We start from the raw sequence: 14,525 nt of genomic DNA, 5'->3' as shown, positions 1-14,525 counted from the left end.
GAGAGGTCCCTAGCTTTCGATCCACATGAGAGATTTGTGCACATAACAGAGAGTCGTATCCACCGACAGCAACCCAACCAAGAAATTCATGCACAGACTAGTGAAGAGTCGTAGTCGTGCAAGTGAGATATTCAAAACATTTAGCACCCACAGGTTTTTTAGTCATAGTCACGGAAAAAGAATTCAAACACACACAATTTAGTTGTACTCATACAGAAAAAATCATACTCAATTTAGACTCATATTCACAAGCTATCACTTTTACAGATAAGAATGGTTAAAAACGTATCCATCTTTTTGACAGCAATCTTACTCCATATTTGTTCAATCATTAGCGTTGTACCAGGAAGGAGGACCAGACATTTCCAATCTTCTAGATTTGTCAATAATTTGTAACAATAACACATTTGATCCGACCAATAGTATAGATTTTTGTTTACCAATTGCTTCTGTCAGTATTCCTTCCCAATGTCAATGACTTTCAGCGAAATTTTAAATCTTGAAAATACACTGAACTTATGACTGTACAATATGACTGGAATACAAACCGGATAGCTGTATTCGAATTAAAAAGAATACTGAAACTGAGAGAAAATAGAAAATCTATCAGCCATTAGCCATTGCACAAGCAAATGAAATGATGACTAGTTGTCCAACCTTTCTTCAAAGTTGGACAGTTGCTTAATCTGCTCACTCTGCATGGAGTGACGCCTCCAAAACATTTGACTGCTTTTCATGACCTTTGGGAAAGTAGGTGCACAGGGCATAACAGGCTTGGATCCTTTGAAACCAATATTTAGTGTTTTGCTATCTGCAGTCAGTGAACACAGGGTTACAGAGTTGACACCAATGTCAGGTATGGGAGCATGCGGGTTCAAAGGGGGGAGATATCCTGACCGAGTGGAGGAGATGTGATCTTGGAGAAGGGCCCCTGAGTCTCTTCGTTCAAGTCCGACGGCACCTCGTTTTGTGACTAAATGATCCAGAGACTCATGAGATCCTGAGGGAGCGACGGACCTGCTGTTAGTCAGCTTGACTCTGTCCGCTCCTTTAGTTAGGCAGTTTGAGCTTTTGTCTTTGCTGCCAAACTGTAGTAACTGAGAGTCTGAACTGTAATGGTCAATGCCAATCTTACGTTTATGAACAATATTCTGCAGACTGGAAATATTTAACTGCTGAAGACTGCCTAATGTGTTTCCATCGGCAGGAGTGGTTTTATGAGCAAATGGAAGGTGGCTTTCTTGATGCAAATTAGGGTGCGAAGTGGAATGTGTTGCACTTGCAGCACTGTCATAAGACATCTTTCGAGCAAAGATTTTTCCAACTTTTCTTTTGTTGTCGTTCCCTGATTTGTTGTCCAGTGATTTCAGTGGCCAGTCTTGCATGTCCATGCTATGGTGGCGTGAAACAGGCGGTCTACTATGGAAGTTGAATGATGAGACCTCCTCCGGTGGAAATTCTATTTGCTCCTCCGCAAGCGATGAGGTTTGGCCCTTCTGAAGAAGTAGAGATGGATTTTTGACCCATTTCTGGCACTGCAATCTCTGGATATTAAGCCGCTTGTCCGCATTAGGAACACTTAATGGACTAGGATGTTGAATATAAAAATCTGATTGAGATGTACTAAAGCAAACACGTAAACCAGGATTCTTGGCATTTCTAAGGTCAAGAAGGGGGCTACCAGGCTGAGGAGAAGCACTTGCTGAGAAACCCTGTGGAAGAATGTCAAAGGAGGAAAGACAGATTGGTGTGCAAGACGAATGCTCCTCGGGAGTCGGAGGGATTTTTAGGTACTGCTTTGTTGTCTGATGGCCAGATGGTAGCTTATTTGTGGTGATGATGATAATCTCCTTTCCCTTAGCTTTACAAGCATCGAGGAGGATCTTGAGGATCGCCCTGTTCTCTGAATTAACAGCATAAACAAGTGCTGACAAACCAGAGTGGTCCTCCAAAGTGGGATCAGCACCACTGCTTAGCAGGAGGGACAGAATTTCAGTTCCATCCTGCCCAAGGCAAGCATGTATCAAGGCTGTCTTCCCACTCTTGTCTTGAATGTTTGGATCTGCACCATTTTCCAGGAGATATCTGTTTCAAGGGCAGCTGTTAAAAATTTTGAACAAAAATGTATGCATTTGATATTAGGCGTTTAGGGATAAAAGGTACTTACTGGACCATTTTGTATCTGGGCACACTCTGCATATCTGAATGCCGTGTCTTGCAAGCCACCATCAGTGGTGTCTCACCATTTTCATTGCTCTCATTTACATAGGCCCCTCCCTCCAGAAGCAGCCGAGTCAGGCGAAGACGACTCTGATAGACAGCCTTCAGCAATGAATTACCATCTGTTCGTACTTCTGGTGGCTCATCCATTGTACTGCTGCCTAAAATTCAGTTGGTATCCAGAATTCTGGTGCATTCAGTCAATCATAGTTGTGCTGAGCACTGCAACGCCTATCAAAAAACAACAACAACAACAAAGACATTTTGTCACTATGTCCAGCTCCACTTGAAGGATCCCGAGGCATTTCCAGGCCAGCCGAGAGACATAGTCTCTCCAGCGTGTCCTGTGTCATCCCCAGACCTCCTCCTGATGGGACATGCCCAAAACACCTCACCAGGGAGGCGTCCAGGAGGCATCCTAACCAGATGCCCGAACCACCTCGACTGGCTCCTTTCACGAGAAGGAGTAGAGGCTTGACACTGGATGACAGAGCTTCTCCCCTCTGAAGGAGAGCCCGGACACCCTATGGAGGAAAATCATTTTAGCCGCTTGTAACTGAGATCTTGTTCTTTTCGACTCAGCTCTTTCTTTACCGCACAGATTTGTGCAGAGATCGTTCTTTCTTGATTCATGACATCAAATATTTTGATGGAATTTAATACATCGGCAACTGATAAAATTTGAATTTAAGGGAAATTCTTGTATTAATCATGAAACCATTTTCCAAGCACAAAGGCATTAACCTTTTGAGCCCTTCATCAGTGAATAGAATGCCAACAAGTAATTTGAAAGGATTGCCCTGCGATGAGAGTCAGTTTTTAACCTGTGTTTGTAGCTATTTTTACTTGTGTGGGATGACATTCACACCTCCATCTGTTTCATTTTGGGCTCAGGCTTGGCCTTCATCCACCCCTGACACAAACAGCATACTTAATGATGGGGGGAGCCAGCCATGAAATGTCATTCCTTAACTTCTTTAACAAATCATGGCTCTTCCAAATAATGACTAAAACCCTTGGTAACAATTGTAAATAACTATGAACATCATGAGTTTCAAGGATGTTCATTTAGTGTATAAATTACCGTATTTTCCGGACTATAAACCGCACCGGTATATAAGCCGCAGCAGCAAAATATGAGCAAAAAAATTATTTTTTGTCACGGATAAGCCACACGGGACTATAAATAACATGAGATATTAACACAAAAAGATGGTACATGGAAGCTTTCATTTTTGTTTTTATTTAATTTTGTTGTAATTGTCTGCCAACAGCAACATCTTCTCTTGAACAGACTGAACATGCCTGCATGTTTAGTCCCAACATATTTATAGAAAGTGGATGGATGGATATTTTCAACACTTTTAGAATACTGTTACTTAAATAGCGTTCAAAATTGAAATCAATCAAGAGCACCTTTTTTTTTTTATCTCCTTTTGTTTGACAGATTGTTATAGTGAACATAAAAACACATTGCACATAATTCATATATACAATCATAAATACATATCAAAATCATATATACTGTGTACTGTATATAAAATTTACACGTCACAAATTTATCCAAAATTTTATACATTCTCTTATTCAATTTAGACGTACATATTTTTTTTTTTAATATACTGTATTTTTTTAACTCTTTAAGCACAGCCATTGATTAAAATCTTTTCAGTTCTATTTCATAAGTGTTCCATAAATTGAAACTTGGAACAGGTACACACATTTGTAAAAAAACAACAGATAAGCCGCACTGGACCATAAGGCTCAGGGCTCAAATTATGAGGAAAAATTTGCGGTTTAGAGTCCGAAAAATACGGTAGTTGTTAAAAACAAACAAAAAACAAACAAACAAAATCAAAGAAATGACACCATCATTCTAATTCCTGGTCGATTAGACGACCACTGGGACCTTTTCTTGTACTGAGTGTTCCCATCTGCACCCTGGCACACATCTAGTGGAAACCGATTAAGACCATAAGGTTAGTGACAGAAAGTGGAACACGACACTAGCGTTTACATTAGCATTACATCGAGCTTCGCCATGCTACTGCTCAGTGCCTGTAAAATCCTTTGATTGCCTCGAAGAGATTTACAGTAGGCGGGGGTCGCCATCTTGGTCTTTACCGCACATCCGACTTTGGGCGGTATTGTATTCTTAACATTCAGTCTTGTATTTCTTTCTAGATTTACTTTTATTTCAACAGTTAGCACATAGTGTTTCCATGTTGCGTACACCCGTATTTGATGTGCCATTATGACGTCTTCATCGTGATTTTTCAACTTCTATCAGGTGTGCCATTACGTGGGTGCCACTGTGTCCAAAATGAGAGACTACATCATGTTATTCTGTCCACTTTTCTTTGCGTTTCACCATACTCCTTGAAAAGATGTTGTACAAACATTTTGATTGGGACATTGTCCTACCACTGGATATATGTGTTTATTCATTATTCATCTTAAGTGTTCATACAGAATATGTATTTTATCAACAAATGAATTCATAAATCCATCCCTCCACCTATCTACTACTTCATCTGAGGTTGGGTCGCGAGAGCAGCAGCCGGAGCAGGAAAGCCCAGACTTCCTTCCCCCCGGCCTCTTCGTCCAGCTCCTCCGGGAAGATCCCCTGGCGTTCCCAAGCCAGCCTAGAGACATAATGTCTCTAACCTGTCCTGAGTCATCCCAATTGGACAAGCTTGGAACCTCACCAGGGAGGTGTCCGGAAGGCATTCTGACCAAATGCACTCTCAATGCAGAGGAGCAGTGGCTCGACGCTGAGGCCCTCCTGGATGAATGAGCTTCTCACCCTATCTCTGAGGAGAGCCCGGACATCCTGTGGAGGAAACTCATTCGGCACCTTGTATCCGAGATCTCGATTTTTCGGTCTTTCAACCAATTTAAGGAAAAGAGTTGAATTGGGATGTTTAGAGGATAAACTGGTCTGGCAAAAGCAATCAGACAAAATTGGAACCAGATTGATGAAGACCGCTGTTTGTCATCAGTCACATTCATATCCCTGAAACTGATGCGCTCTCGCAGAGGCGGTGAAACAGCACATTCATGATTCTACAATTGTTTCCATGGAGATTCAAGTAATTCAATTTTTTCCACACTGCTTGTTCTAAACATGTCTATTTCAGTGTTTTTTCAAACCAGAAAGTTGCCAGTTGAAATGACTCGTTTTTTTGTCAGATCTGTGATAAACTTTTTTCCCTACAAAATGAAACAACAGAATGAACATTCTCCGGGACTGTTGGTTCCATGTATTTTTGTTATTAAAATGATGTGGCTCCATCTTATGTGATGACAAATTAATGACTCACGGCAGACAAAAATAATAAACCTGTACGAGGTGATCGCTGATAAACATCTGCAGCGATAAAGACAACAAAGATGCAAACCTACCTTGAAGAATGTTATCCTTGAATGTGGCAACTGTATTTTTCCTTTTGCTGGGTCAAGTAGTTGTCAGCATTAAGACTCAGGAGAATCGTGCAGGGAGAGCAGCAATCCGGCTATTTGAGAGACTGGTAAAAGGAGCCAGCCAGGAATATAAGTCACATGTGAGTGGCAGCAGCTGGAGGCAGGCAGCCAATAACAGCACATGGAGACATCAGCAGACACAGCGATGAAATCGGTCCATGGTAACGCATTTGCGCAGGTAAGACTCATTTCTTGTCATTTCCGGTTATTCACACATGATTGTGAGGTATAACAAAAAGGCGGCTCAGACGTCACAGCAAAGTTCAAGACATGTTTTTTTTTTTTTTTCTTAACCTTTTCAATACAAATTCCTTTTTTTTTTTTTTTTTGGAAAAAAAAAATCTAGGATACTTGGAAAATTAGTTTTAAAATGATTAGGTTACAGGCCCTGGAATTATTTGCTCAATTGGTATTTTATAAAAATAACAACTTGAAAATGTGCAATTTCTGAAGACCATGCGTGTGAAGGTGATAACGCTGAAGGGAGAGGCATTGAATGGTGGAATGATGTGGAATGTTTGAATGGCTCAAATCTGTAAAGTATTCTGAATATTACAAGGCTGGAACAGTTTGAATAGGCCAAATAATGTAGAAGATACAAGGGAAAAACTGAAAAAAGTGGAATTGTGGGAACATTTTGAAATGTGGGAAGAGGAAAATGGATACACCCATGGAATGGCGGGAATCAGGGGAATTGATTAAAGTTAGAAGGGTGTAAATCGGATGAGTAATGGCGAAGAGGGAAGGTTACAAAGTTTTGTTGAGAACAGTGGGAATGAATGAGGAATTATGCGTAATAATATTAAAAGAGTTATGAATCATTGAAATGTTTGAATATTAGTAATGATGAAAATTGGAAAGGAATGAATTGAATTATATATATGACTTATATTAGTTCCCAGACTCAGGAACAAAGCTGTTCCTGAGTCTGGGAACTAATATAAGTCATATATATAATTCAATATATGGATATATGGATAAAGCTATCCACCAGGCCGTGAGACTGCTGAACTCTCCAGCCTTCCCACCCGTGAAAATGTTGAACACTCTCTCTCTCCCCTCCCCCCTCCCACACTCAGCCCCAGCCAGAAGAAACACCTAACTGGCAGACGAAGTTTAGGTCATTGGACTTAGCGATGACATGATTGATAACTAGATTTGAACTCCTTCAGTCAGAATTTAGGGCTAATACTCAATTGAGACAGCCCTTGTAGAAGTGACGAATGATCTTCTCTTAGCCATGGATTCCGACATCTCATCAATATTATTATTGCTTGACCAAAGAGCCACATTTGACACTATTGATTATCATATTCTCATAGAACGTCTTAAATCATGTGTTAGTTCAGATCTTATATCCTGGGAAGGACGTATAATGTTTCTTATGGCAATGCGATCTCTGAATCTCCGTCTCATGTGGTGTCTCGCAGGGGTCAGTAATTGGTCCTTTACTGTTTTAACATCTATATGATCCCTCTTGGCAATATTATACGTAAACATGTTTCTATTGCTATGCTGATGATACCCTCTACTATACATGCTTTTAGAAATAAGAGAGCCGTGCAAGTGCAGTAACCTGGAGGCCTGCCTTGCCGAGATTAAACAATTCAATGTATTCCAATTTTCTGCTGTTAATTATTGGCCCTGGTCATCATCAGCACATGTTTAAGAATATCAATTTGAACCTGGATAACTGCACTATACACCAAAGTAATTTTGCAAAAAACCTTGGCATGATATTTGACTAAATTCTCTCTTTTCAAACACTTATGAAGATCATGATGAGTGGCGTTTTTTTCAACTTGGCAATGTCGCTAAAATTCGCCCTATTTTGTCTCCTAGCAATGCTGAAACATTAATTCATGCATTTGTTACGTCGCGCCTTGACTATTGTAACGTTTTGTTTCCTGGGCTTCCCATGTCCTGCATCAGAAGTCCACAGTCAGTACAAAAGGCAGCAGCAGGAACAAGAGTTCTCCTCCTGCTTCTTATCCCAGACCCTGGCCACCAGTCCACTTGTTTTACCGCCAGCGTGCCATCTATCGTTAATCCTTCGAGTTTATCCCATGGCAGCTTTATTTCAGTTACGCATTTGGAAACCTCCTCAAAGATTCCCTTTCCTGTGGTTGTGTCATGCATTGATTTGTCCCAATAGCTCCTCCATAACACACATATTTGAGTCCACTCCACGGATGAAGACTGACAGCTGAGCAGTATCAGATGCATCACTGCTCTCAACCACAGCAAGGGAGAATGCAACAAAATCTTTTCCCTTTTCCAAAAGCTGGTCATACACATTAGTGGCTAGCTAGATCACGTGCAATCAGCTACTGTGTTTCTGCTTAGGCTCACGGTTGAAAAGGCTTGCTTTTTCTCTGGGCACGAGATGTTACAAACTTTCAACATGAACTTTTTCACAAGCTCTCCCTCATTAAAAGGCGGTGCTAATTTTGCGATCTCTCTGGACTTCCGGCGGAGAGGCGAATGGAGTAAACGCGTGGACGCGTTGCTCCCGCACTAACCTGACATAACACACCTTTTTACGACTTGCATTCGTTTACATGTTTGAAGATCTGTGACCGTACATTCCTGGATATACTTCATGGCGTCTGGACCTCGACTCGCAAAAGATAAAGACACAAGGAAAGAGGACACTTCTGGCGCGGTTAACCAAGTTAGCATGCAAGCTCTCACCAGCCTGTTGGAGGATCACAGGGTTGAGTGGCAGCACCTGTTTTATGTTCTGGAAAAATTCGGCTTTGGCACAGAGTTCATTTCATGGATCAGGCTGCTTTATGAGTCCCCAACCGCACGTATCATCACAAACCATGTCACCTCTCCCACTTTCACTCTACATCGGGGTACCAGGCAGGGTTGCCCTCTTTCCCCCCTCCTATTTGCCTTGGCTGTAGAACCATTGGCCATTTGGCTTCGATCCGAGGAAAGGATCGAGGGTATCTCAAGATGCGGCATCACTCATAAGCTGTCCCTTTATGCTGACAATTTGCTGCTTTATCAGTCAAACCCCTCTACGTCGGTCCCCATTGTCATAGACATATTGACTCAATTTGGCAAATTTTCAGGTTACAAACTGAATTATAGTAAAAGCGAACTGCTTCCGCTCAACCATCTGTCTAACACATCTTTAGCTGCCCTCTCATTCAAGATTACACCACGTGGGTTTCGTTATTTAGGCGAGTTCATCACCCCAGCCTTTAATAACCTGTTTGAGGCGAATTTCCATCCTTTAGTGGAGAAATGCAAGCAGGACTTGGCCCGCTGGTCGGCTCTTCCTCTCTCTTTGTCGGGCAGGGTCAACCTTGTCAAAATGGTGGTGCTCCCTAAGTTTCTTTATCTGTTTCAACACATCCCCGTCTTTATAAGAAAATGTTTTTCCTGTCAGCTAGATCATTTAATCTCATCATTTTTGTGGTCGGCCAAGCCCCCTCGCATCAAAAAGGCTTTGTTACAACTACCAAAATGTCATGGTGGTCTCGCGCTACCTAATTTGATTCAATACTCCTGGGCATGCAATAGAGTGAAACTTATCCGCTGGTTGGACGGAGGTCTCAACACACTTCCCTCCTGGACCGAAATTGAGTTGAGATCCTCGAGGCTTCCCCTACATTCCCTCCTTACACACGATTGCCACTCAAAATGAACGTCATCTCTCAGAACAAGGTTGTCCTCAGCTTGCTGAGAATTTAGACCCAATTTCGTAAAAATTATGGCCAGTTCTGACCTTACAGAGGCTTGCCAAAATTTACCCTGGGGTTAGCATTAGTTGCAATAGATGTGACCAATCGCCGGCTAACCACACTCATATGTTTTTTTTCCTGCCTTGCACTTACTAGCTGTGGCATCAGATATTCCGTACTTTATCAGTGGTACTCTGAGTCGACCTACACTTGGACCCATGCACCGCACTTTTTGGTAGTCTTCCCCCCCCCCCCCCCCCCCCCTCCCCTCCGTACCTAACCTGCCAGTCGCTAAGCGGCGCGTACTGGCCTTTACTACTTTGCTGGCGAGGCGCCTAATTTTATTTAAGTGGAAGCACGCTCTCCCTCTGACGCACAACAGCTGGCTTCGAGAGGTTCTGACCCACATCAAGTGGGAAAAGATGAGGTTTTCACTCCCTGGTGCAAGTTCCTCCTTCAGTGAGACATGGAAACCCTTCGACGATTATTTGGAAAATGTCGTGATTTGCCCAGACAGCGAGTAGATGCCCCCCCTCCCCTTTTTTAAAATTTATTTATTTATTCTCTTCATTAATCCTTTGGCTACAGTCATACTTGTTGATACACTGTGTTTTTGGTTGTTTCATGTTACGTTTGAGTGCGTGGAGTGGAATGAATGGATGTTTGGTGTTAAAATGGTTGCCGAAGATGCCTATTTACCAAATGTTTTTTTCTCAAGCAATACCTGGTATTGCACTCTTTTAAGTATGTTTACTCGTTTATCGGATGTGCATGTATGAGGCTTTGTTACATGCTGTATTTCAGACACCATTGTTTTTCGAAATGTTTGAATAAAAAGATAAAAAAAAAAAAAAATTGCGATCTCTGCTGCCACAATATAAGTAGCCTTTATGGCAGCCTCACTTTGTGATGTGGCTTTTTTGAACATACAGTATTCTGTTGTGAAACTAAACTGCTTTTCATCTCCTCCACTTTCTGGCTCCTTTGAGTCATGTACAGGTCCTTGTACTTGTCATGGTGTTTTTTTTTCATAGTGTCGTCGAATGTTTGTACTCCTTAGTTATAGCCACTTTGACTCCACAAATCAGACAAACAGGTCTGTCTTTTACCTACGTAAACATGCATTTTGTCTCTCACCTGTCCAGAAAGTTCCTTTTATCTGCATTTTTTTTTTCGCCATTCTTGGGAAAGGGATCCTTATTGACAGTTGTAGCTTGAGATCTATGACTTCTGTCACTGAGGAGAGGGCGTTTCTGGGACCTGTCCTGATTGATACGCCAAAACAACAGCAAGGCATTATGGGGAGGTTCCTGCCCAATGACGTCGCCTGCTGTCAAGACTGGGCGTTTCCAAGCCTAATATGGCACAATGTTTTCTGTAATCTGTATTGTGTATCTGTATTTGTCAGTATTTGGTGCGCAAAGGATCCACTTAAACCTGTTGAGCCTGGAAAGGGGATCCTCCCACCTGTGGTCCCTTCTGAAGGTTTTTGATTTCTGGAAGCTTTGAGCAGAGGATGCTGTTGTGCACCTATAACGAAAAGATGTCTCTGTACTACTTATTTTTTGCAAAAGAAGTCTCGATATGAACTTTCACCTGTGAAGCCCTTTGAGACTTTGGTGATTCAGGGCTATACAAATAAAATTTGGTTTGAGTGATTTGAAAAATGGAAGTAGTCGTCGCACAATTAATTGGAGTAATATGTAATTGGAACGGTGTGAATTGGATGAACTGGGAATTAGTTGAAATGCGTCCAAAAAATGGGCAGAACAAAAATGAGGAATAACTTATATCTGAAGGCAAAAGCCTTCACACAATTAGATGATGTTATGACCCTTTCAAAGTCAGCCCAAATTGGGTGTTAACAAGGCCTGACTAGTGAAACATCCCTGGACACCCAGGGGTTACTTTTGGAGAGGATGGCATTATCGTTCAAGTATTCATTTTACATACGTTAAATCCAAAATATTGGTGTGATCATTTTGATATTTTCAGAGATTATGTGCACATATTTAAATGTGCAATTCTTCCCATGATTGTCGTTTTGACCATCGACAGTGCACTTTACATGAAGCATTTTAAAATGTACTCTAAATGTAATATGGGTTTCACTGTGGAGAGCTACTTTAACAGTAGCTTTCTTACGTGAATAATTAGTAATCCCAAGGCTAAAAGAACCGAATGTTATCTATTTAAAAAAACATTTGGTGTTGTCTTGCCAAAACAAAACAGCTCTTTGATGTGGAAATGAGTTTATTGTGCCACTGGGACTGCACAGCATGAATAAGGTCAACAAGCGTTCAGAACATCAAACTGAGAAGTACAGTATATTACCATCTTCCTTTTCCGAGCAGGATTTCTGTCATTTCCAGCAGTGAATGTAGTAACAAGGCAAAACAAAAGGGCAACATCAAGACCAATTTCCTCAAGGAAAAATACTTTTCAATTTCAATATAGATGCATTCAGAACATAATCATGCTTCCCACAAATTAAAGCCTTTTTTCATCTATTTGATCTCAAACAAGCACTTTCATTTTCAAGAGGAGTTAATTGGCTAGATTAGTTTTTCACCAATGGTTTGGCTCACTTCTTAAAACGGAAATTAAAATTAAATGATACACTGGAGCCTAGAGTTTGCAATCAGCCCATATTTAGCAAACAAATAGATCTTGGTGATCTAAACTCCTAATTTATTTTTTTGGAAAAAGCAAAAAGTGGAAGCAAACGAGCCAAAGCATTTGCATATGATCTTTGCAATTTTGGGGGAGCTACTTGTGTGAGTAAGCAATCTTGTTTGGAGCATGTCTCAACATTTTTGAGGGAGAGATGAGATTTTGCTAATGAGAAGAATCGTTGTACAGTATTGTAAGACTGTTTAATCAAATGATTGTTTTAGTTTTAAAAATGGCATTCCGGTTTCAAGAAATTAGCCAAACCGATGGGAGAAAAACTAATGCGTCACTAGAACAAAATAGAATAAAGCACATTTTTCCAACACATCATAGCAAGCAAGGAACGTAAAAGCGGTTTAATAAGGAAGCCAATGTCACCAAGTTCCAACACTTGACAATATCACAAAATGTTTTAAAGTAACTGTTCAAGGTTAAAAAAAAAAAAAAAAGCTGCTGTAACTTTTAGAGATGGAATCCAATTGTTAAGAAAACTAAGACAACAAAGCGATACACAAAACCATTTTTAGTTCTCTATTACAAGTGAGGCTACAATTACACTGGCACATGGATAGCTTAATAAAAACACAAGAAAAAAATAAAGCTTGACATTAGCGCTAAGCCAGGTAGACACAGGTGATGGTGGACCCCATTTTAAACATCAATCAGTACATTTTATATTGTCTTCTAACACCTTGGAACCGAGACACTTACAATATATCATAATCCTTCTTATCCTTTTTGCCTTCACCCTCAAAGTTGTCTGCCCCATCGCTGTTGTCATGGCGACGCTTGCGGCTGCTGTTAACACCAAAACGAGGGTTCGTCTGTGGCAGGGGTTCCATACCCAAAACCTTATGAATGTGACGGAATGCCAACAGCCTCAGTGCAAACTGAGACAAAGACAAAAGACACACATTTTAGTCATTAAGTTGGTTTTCAGTAACTGAAATAAAGCTTAGTATTGCACAGTTCAGCCTGATTAAAGGAAAATTAATTGAGCTAAGGAGACAAATTTTAAAAATCGCCAGGTAAAATTTGGCTTTTTCGCTAATAAAAAGCATGTAGTAGTACAGTGAGTGGCGAAAGGAAGAAACACAAAAATGGAAGTACTCGGGTGTTGGTTCTTTCTCAACCTGCTGAAATGCAGTACTGTACAATGTACTATTGACGTGCATCCCAAAGTATGGGAATAAAGGCACCACTTCCCGCACAAATTCCGTCTGGCAATCCAAAACGGAACTATACTGAAGAAAGCTGTATTGCCATAGTCAAATTTAGGGTGCCGCACACCAGGTATTATGTGTTGCCGTTGAAGGCTTATAAAAAACTGTCATGTTCGGTTGTACCTCCAAGTAAAAAACTGTGTTCGTAAATGTGAAAATAGTATTTGAGTGTGTGTTGAGTTCTGATTTCACTATCAAATGGGGCAAACAGAAGTTGTGCCTTAGTTGCTGAATACAAGGTAAATGTTCAAACATGTTAGTTAGAATGTCAAACAGGACTGCTTATGATGTTACTGTACGTCTCACACACAGAGTAATGCTCGCGCTGCATGAGCACACACATATATTTGTATGGATATACTTGCGAAGCCATTGGTTGACAATATATTTCCTAGCCCCTAACCTTAATTATCAGAAACGGTTGCCTAACCGCAACCCTAACCCAATTCAAAGCATGCCATTTCGAAAGGTCTCTTTTTATGATGAACAAGAATAAGTGCTTGTACCTGGGCACTTAAGGTTATGTCCTCTCTCTCCTGCTCTTCAATAGCTGCCAGGGTATCTACAGCACTTTTTTCACAGGGATCCATTAGTCCAGGTCCACCTGTCAAAACAAATACATCTTATGCTATCTACCTTATCAATGTGAATGCAGTATAATGAAGAGCAACATATTAAAGTTTCAATACTATATAATAATATTGCAATGGTTTTTCAGATCAAACCAAAGCAAGAACAAATGCTTGTTTTTATGGCATAATAACAGACTGTTGTCGCCATTACTGCTGCACCATTTAGTTCACTGGCAGAAAACAAATATTGAATCTGCACCTTATTAAATATTTAGGATGTCACATTACTTCCTATTAACAAAATATTAAATGTCACAAATCTTTTATTTATTTTAGAATTCGTTGAAAGCAGCTAATAATTAGGCCACTTCAAGTAATTGACATAGTAATCTGTTTGACAATTGAGTGAAAATGGAGATACTGAATCTGTCCCATCAATCTGGGGCCTCATCTGGACCGTAAAAAATCCAGATATGTACTCCCGTATCAACCCAAATCAAACACACATACACAATCAAGCAAACGCACAGACACAAAAATAATAGATAGAATGGGAAATACAACTGAAGCAAAGCAAAACAATGATGTGATTCTGAGAAGCATTCAAACATCTTATACTGTAAATCCAAACATGAGATTCCTCTTGTCTATTTTTC

The 14,525-nt window shown here is 40.6% G+C and overlaps 2 protein-coding genes across 5 annotated transcripts in view; both read right to left on the bottom strand.

Annotated features, from left to right (window-relative positions):
• Positions 1 to 139: 139 nt before the first annotated feature.
• On the bottom strand, positions 140 to 10,667 carry ankrd34bb (ankyrin repeat domain 34Bb). Of its 2 annotated transcripts, XM_088413210.1 has the most exons (4): positions 10,539 to 10,667; positions 5,626 to 5,747; positions 2,168 to 2,451; positions 140 to 2,085 (listed from the first exon to the last, which is right to left on the bottom strand). In XM_088413210.1, the coding sequence occupies exons 3-4, from the start codon at positions 2,368 to 2,370 to the stop codon at positions 645 to 647; spliced, it is 1,644 nt and encodes a 547-aa protein (XP_088269336.1). In that variant the 5' UTR covers positions 2,371 to 2,451; positions 5,626 to 5,747; positions 10,539 to 10,667; the 3' UTR covers positions 140 to 644. The 2 variants fall into 2 exon arrangements, with proteins under 2 accessions (XP_088269336.1, XP_088269344.1); XM_088413218.1 differs by lacking the exon at positions 10,539 to 10,667 and having other exon boundaries at positions 5,626 to 5,902.
• A 969-nt stretch (positions 10,668 to 11,636) lies between these two features.
• Positions 11,637 to 14,525, bottom strand: part of zfr (zinc finger RNA binding protein) — a 56,279-nt gene continuing 53,390 nt past the window's right edge. For 2 of the 3 annotated variants that reach the window (XR_015865803.1, XR_015865807.1), the window contains exon 20: positions 13,804 to 13,901. Coding sequence is in view for 1 of the 3 variants with exons in the window: in XM_088416293.1 (XP_088272419.1) it covers positions 12,782 to 12,964; positions 13,804 to 13,901 (281 nt within the window). In the remaining 2 variants the exon portion in view is untranslated. Of the gene's footprint in view, positions 12,965 to 13,803; positions 13,902 to 14,525 lie in introns of those variants that run through there. The other variant, XM_088416293.1, reaches the window with a different exon arrangement.

Source organism: Hippichthys cyanospilos, chromosome 1 (assembly GCF_059441005.1).
Source record: "Hippichthys cyanospilos isolate Australia breed blue-spotted pipefish chromosome 1, RoL_Hcya_1.0, whole genome shotgun sequence".
NCBI classification, from domain to species: Eukaryota; Metazoa; Chordata; class Actinopteri; order Syngnathiformes; family Syngnathidae; genus Hippichthys; species Hippichthys cyanospilos.
This window is presented reverse-complemented; position numbering and strand designations above follow the sequence as displayed.

Coding starts and splice junctions, on each gene's coding strand:
- ankrd34bb (XM_088413210.1), bottom strand. CDS start 2,370: ATGGATGAGCCACCAGAAGTACGAACAGATGGTAATTCATTGCTGAAG. Junction 2,086..2,167: donor CCCAGATACAAAATGGTCCA/GTAAGTACCTTT, acceptor CCCTTGAAACAG/ATATCTCCTGGAAAATGGTG.